Raw genomic sequence first — 6,156 nt, forward strand, 5'->3', positions numbered from 1 at the left:
CTCTTTCCAATTTATAACAACAACTTTGTCGTTCCAAGGATGCTTTTCTTAGATATTTTTAGTGCTTAAGTATCAGCAATTAAACTTTGTAATGCTGAGATCACCAGAAAGCAAAAACTGGTAATGTAACCAGTGAGAATTGCTGAAGAACTTTGGTTGACATGCTTACTTGTATTAAAAATTGGCTAACACGTTGGGGCAATACCTCATAAAGCTGCAAGCAGCAATGAGATGCTTATTTAGCCAAAGACTTCAAATTTGATGTCTAATCAAAAACACATCTCTGAGCCGCACAACGCCTTTAAAACCTATACCAAGTGCATTTGGCATTAGTGTAGTTCTGAGTCAACAGAAAGAGTGCCAGTCAACACTGATAAAGAAAAAACATTTCTCTTTAGCAATTAACTATTTCCAACACTGAAGCGGCCATAGAACATTCAACAGTCTATCATTTGAGTTTTCAGAAGTAATGCTTTTTTTTTTTTAAGTTTTTTTGCTATAAAAGGGAATAGCTTACTGGAAAATATGAAAGCATTTCAGATTTTTTTAAAAAATCCCAGTTTTTCTGTCTTGTTGACAGTGCTTAGAAAATGTGGGTGGACTTGTTTTTGACTGCTGTTTAAATAACAGATTAATTTAATAATCGTTGGGATATTGAATAACAACAAATTACGGGGTGGGACAGCCAAACCCTGACCCTAATGACATTCTTATGTTAATTCTTATTTTCTTTTAGGCTCCTGCTTTCTTAATAAAACCTATATTTTTGAAAATTGTTTTTAAACATTGCAAATTATCCCAAAGTATCATTTATTTTTTGCTAGTAAGAGATAAGTTTACATATAGAGAGTGTATTTTATACGTCTGTATACATTTAGTGCCTGACTCAAAGTCCGCTTAAGTGTATAGGTGCCCTTCCATTGACCACATAAGTTTTCAGAGATGGCTGAAAAGGTGAGCCAGCTATTTACGAAGTAATTAGCATGCAGTCTTTTCTACTGCGTGATTTATTTGTGAAGATACTTTGATTTAAATCCAAGCACCCATGATTACAAATTATGATTGGAAACATTTATAAGAATAAGGCTTAGTTTTCATAACTACAGTTAGTAACTGTTCCCCTTGGTAACTGTGAAGTGCAGAGTATTTCTGTAAGATCAGTAACAGCACACCCAGGACGGAATAAGACTGAGCCTCTGACTCTCACTGTGTGACCTTGTTGACTATGACTGACTTTGTTAGCAATAACACAGTATTTGTGCTCCAAAATGTCTTATCTAAGTACCATTACATGGTTTCAATTAATATCAGTCATCATTTTTACTTCTACTAAGAGACTGCTTTTAGTCTCCTTTTTCAGACAAGGGCTCTATAGGGGTGCCTGACACTATAGGAACAAAAGACAGTGACTTGAATGAGTAACTTGTGACACAAACTTTCTTGTAGCAGAGTATTTGCACAACTTTTGTTTGCAAACCTGTTCACAATATACTGACCTTCCCAGTGTCTTTCAGATAGGTTTGCAATATTAGAGTGGGTGTATATTCAGCTAAGTATTTACAAATACCTTTTTGTATTTGTAATCAAGATATGCAAGTATATATCACAAACAGATTAATCTACAACACGGTCCACGGAGGACACAGGAAATAATCCCGCTGACTCAAAGGGATCTGAATCGAGAGCCCAGTATGCAACAGATGCCGTGCAGATTAACCATTGAACACAGTGTCAGTTCAAGAGTCGCTGCATATAAGGTTGAACCCTAATTTTGACTGATTGAGCCCATCGTTCTTAAATTACAAGTATTAAGCAATACACTTGCTTGTAAAAATATTTATTGGTACTGAGGCCATGAAACAGAAAACTGGGTCAGAAGATGTAGGTCTACAAAGGACTTTGGGTCAAATTCCTTAGCTGTTCTGCGGGAAAGTGTCCTGGGTTATAACAAAAATATTTGGAATCCAATGCAGTCTGCAATCTTAGATGCAATTTGTAGATTGTTAATGACAGTGGGTAAATGGTATAATGAAGAACTTTCCCATGAGAATCTAATAGTTCTTCTGGATTATTTCTTTAGGTTTTGCCATCGCTTGTGGAGAAAAATAATGGGTGCCTTGAGATCAGTTTGTAACTTACAGCGTTTTCTTTTCTTTTTTTGTTCCACTGTGGAACACAAACTGTTTTTCTATGAAAAAGATCTTAGCACATTATTTTTTAAATACTATAATTTTCACTAAACTCAGTTTCCAACTCAGTGCTGTCCAAGTATTGCAGAATTGTGTTATTTTTGAAAGTTATTTCCTTTGACCTGAAGTTACCTAAGAAGACAGACTGAAATCTGCATTCCTTTGAGTCCTGTTAGATTAACCTTCTTTTCACGGAATCATGTCTGTTTGCAGTATTTAAATATAAGAGATGTACGATAACTTGTTGCACAAATTCTCAGTAACCTTCTGCTAAATGATCACAAAATAAGGCTGCTTGAATTCTACAACGCTGGCATGAAGCACTCACAGCAGTGTAACATACATTGTATTTGATATGTCAAGTGGAAAAGTCATGGCTTGATTTTGTTGAGTTTGTAATTTTCAGGCAGTGGGACCTATTGTTACACTTAAAGGGTTCCCTAGGATTGATTTACAAAGCACTTTCGTACTTCTATCCCACAAAGCCATGTAAAAACAATTATTCACACTAGACATCAATAATTTCCTAATAATTAAAAGTTGGTCAGCAGCAAATTAAAAGTGAATATTAGCACTTAAAATATATCTCCAGTGTACTTACTCCTATTTCCTGTTTTAAAACAATGAAGATGCTGAGGAGAAAATTTAGGAGCAAGTCCAGAAGCACACCTATTGACTTCAAAGAGAAGAAGTTTTCACCTTTATTTGCTAATTGCATATTGATTTAGTCTGGAAAGGGAGAGTTGTAACAATTTTTGTTTGACTTAGACATTCTTCTTGACATTTATATTGATAGACAAATTATTGCTGTAAATACTACTCTCCTTTGCGATGATTACCTCTTAGCATAAAGGAAATCCAATTAAGAGACGTACAGAAATTTGCATAAACAATACCTATGCAATTCTTCAATTACAATGTACCATAACTACAGTAAAAACGTCACTGGACATAGGCACTAAATGCAGAGGAAAGACATTTTCAGTATGAAGGAGGAAAGCTAGACTGAAGTCTTTCTCTTTCAACCCTATGAGGGACAACTTTACAGTAGCAAAGGTAGAACTGACAAGGTTGCAGCACTGATGTGCGAGATTTGTTAATATTAACTCAGCTTCCCAGGACTGAAAGTTTGGAGGATAGATTTAATTCTCTCCCACTCTTTCAGCCTAACAATTCTAAGAAGGAAACACTGTTTGGCATTCAAATAAAACAACCAGATCTCACTGTACCACAAGGGAACTTCTAACCTATCCAGCAGGTTTTCACTCCTGTATAGGAGAGCTAACAGCACTAACCTTTTCGTATCTAAATCTTTACAGAATATGCCCTTAGAATGCTGTCTGTGTCCAGGAAAAGTCTTAAAACACTCACTGTTCTTTGAAATTAGCATAAGTCTCTATAGATTTTACATTTTTCGGTAGAAAATAATAGGCACTGCTTTAATTTAAGAGTATCAAACTTTTAAGTGACCCCTGTAATAAGAGAAATGACACCCTGACAGAGGTCATTATGTAAGATAAAACACAACAGACTTGTACGTTCTTCAACATAACCTTGAATAATTCAGTTTTACTGCTTTGTCACAAACAGTTGTATAAAAAAATTGAAAGGGCTTACTTGAAACAGTCATCGCAAGCAATATTCCCCGTGGTCTCCTTTATAGTGCGTTCGGAAACAAAAGCTGGATATTCAGTATCACAGGGCTCTAGGGTTTGTTTCAACCTCTGCGCTATAGGCACAGGAAAAAATATCTTGATGTTAACATGGGAAGAACAGCGCACAAAATTCTGAACAACATGAGATGCTGTATTGCAGAGCTCACAGAGAACGGAAATGTTACTCAGCTTCTGCCACCCTGTGAGATTTCCTAGGCAGTGCATAACACTATATTTTCAATTAAAAAAAAAAAAAAGTTTATCCATGGAATGTAATTTTGTAAGACATAACTGTTAAAGTAGTTATTCATGGTTTAGCCATTGCCAATTTACTTTACATTTATGTACAAGCTTTTTTCCTTTCTCTGTAGGTTCAAGATGGACTTACTGTCATTCTTATTTCAGTGATGCTGTGCATCACTAACTATTGTGTATGGGGGTTTACATTTATTTGATATCTAAATTGTGGTATATTTTACTGAAACCAAAACACTTTTTTGGATTACAGCTTGGGAATCTCTGCAGAGTTTCATCAGTTAGAATAACTCTGTGGGTGGGGGGCAGAAGTGTTACTTTCCCCAGAACCAATGCTTGTTATCTGCTTCCCAAAATAGTAATAATTAAGACTCCATAACACTTTTAATCTGAAGCCCTTGCAGTGCAAGGGAAAAAAAAGTGTCACTATTTACATCTTAAAGATTGAGAATTTGAGGTACCAGTAAGCAGTGAGACTGGTTCAAGGTCAAACTACAGGACAGCAGCAAAGCTGGGAACTGACGGCAGCTTTTCTGACTCTCTCACTGATGTATCTGTTGGACAAAGTCTCTCCCTCATTCCCTTTCCTTTTCCTCCCCACCCCTTCATTCTTCCTTAACACAGATACACTTGCACATCAGCACAAATGTTAAGCCTGTCTTAATCTAATTGCTAAGTGAGAAAACAAGACAAGGTGTGACAAAAATAGATTACACTAAACAGGCTCTTGGACTCCACAGATCTTCCATTCAAGATAATCTGTTTCAGAGCCAGTGGTGTATCTTCTGTGCAGTGCCAGGGGAATGACCAAAACTGCATTTGCAATCACGCACTAAGACATGCATTTCTGAACTGTTCATATTTTTTGTATATAATTTAAAAAAATATTCCCCCAAATGCACAGATCTCAAGGGAGGTACTAAAGTTGGTCAGAAAAGTTTTGTTATTTCTGATGTTTTCACTATGGTCATGACATATTTAACAATTTAGCATTTTTTAAAAAATTGTCTGACTAGCTCTACTGCACCTTCTCCCTTTCTCTTCCATCCTCCTTATCTGTTGCCAAGAATGACTGAAATTTATCACCTGTATTTTGGGTCTACCCTCACTTGTATCAACATACGGCTTGTGTAACAAAGAGACTGCCAAAGATCCATGGGTCTCAGATTTCCAGCACCTCGTTAGAGTCCAGAAGATGATGGGGCTGCCCAAGGTTTAGGGCATCAGTTTCTTCTCTCTCATTTACAACTGTGACTGAGATTACAAGATCTTGTGCAGAAGTATTTTTCATACCAGGGTTTGGTAAATTGGCAGGTGTGTGGGGACCCTCTAGGATCTTCATAATATGCGATGCTCTATTAATGTCACAATTTGAACAGGAAGCAATTTCCCCATTAGAGGAACTGGGTTTTTTTCTGAGCTTTCTTAGTCATTGTTAAGTAAAATATGTGCAAGTTCATTAGTTTTAATTTCATGAAGTGCAGTCATAATTATTACAACTCTTAGTGGTAACATAGCATCTACAGAAGAACATACGTAAGCATGTGCTTTTCTCTCCTGCTGACTTCTCTCTTGTGAAATCTCTCTTGCTTTTTCTTCACTGACACGCGTTGGTTTCCAAACAACTATCACTTGCTACCTAACCAAATTTGAACTGGGCAAGCAGTACCATAAAAATGATGACATTCCAATGAGCATGATGAGGGGGTATTTTCAATACTCTTACTCATCAAAGAAACGGAGCAAGTGAATTGTGTAATTAAATCTTCAGTTTCAACTAAAACATGAATGAAAATCCCTCAATCACGCTTGTCTGTCAAAGTGCTGTAATGATAGTTTTGTCTTTAACAAAAGAAAGGTTGCAAGTTATTAATGCCTATCTTCTGTAGTTAGTACATGCTTAAAATACAAAACAGACATTCATTTTCATGAGATGAAGAGGGATGCTGTCTTTAAAGGATATTTTCCCTAACATACAATGCAAGTGCCATTGGATGTTTCATGTCAGGATATATTAAGGCATATTTGTACAGTACACTTGAAAAAACATCCAAAAA

At 36.2% G+C, this 6,156-nt stretch overlaps 1 protein-coding gene across 1 annotated transcript in view; it reads right to left on the reverse strand.

Annotated features, from left to right (window-relative positions):
• Window positions 1-6,156, reverse strand: part of CACNA2D3 (calcium channel, voltage-dependent, alpha 2/delta subunit 3) — a 481,287-nt gene that overhangs the window by 15,013 nt on the left and 460,118 nt on the right. The window contains exon 36 of the mRNA XM_009334218.1: window positions 3,807-3,918. Within this exon, the coding sequence (XP_009332493.1) occupies window positions 3,807-3,918 (112 nt within the window). The remainder of the gene's footprint in view (window positions 1-3,806; window positions 3,919-6,156) is intronic.

Source organism: Pygoscelis adeliae, unplaced genomic scaffold (genome assembly GCF_000699105.1).
Source record: "Pygoscelis adeliae isolate BGI_AS28 unplaced genomic scaffold, ASM69910v1 Scaffold411, whole genome shotgun sequence".
Lineage (NCBI taxonomy): Eukaryota > Metazoa > Chordata > Aves > Sphenisciformes > Spheniscidae > Pygoscelis > Pygoscelis adeliae.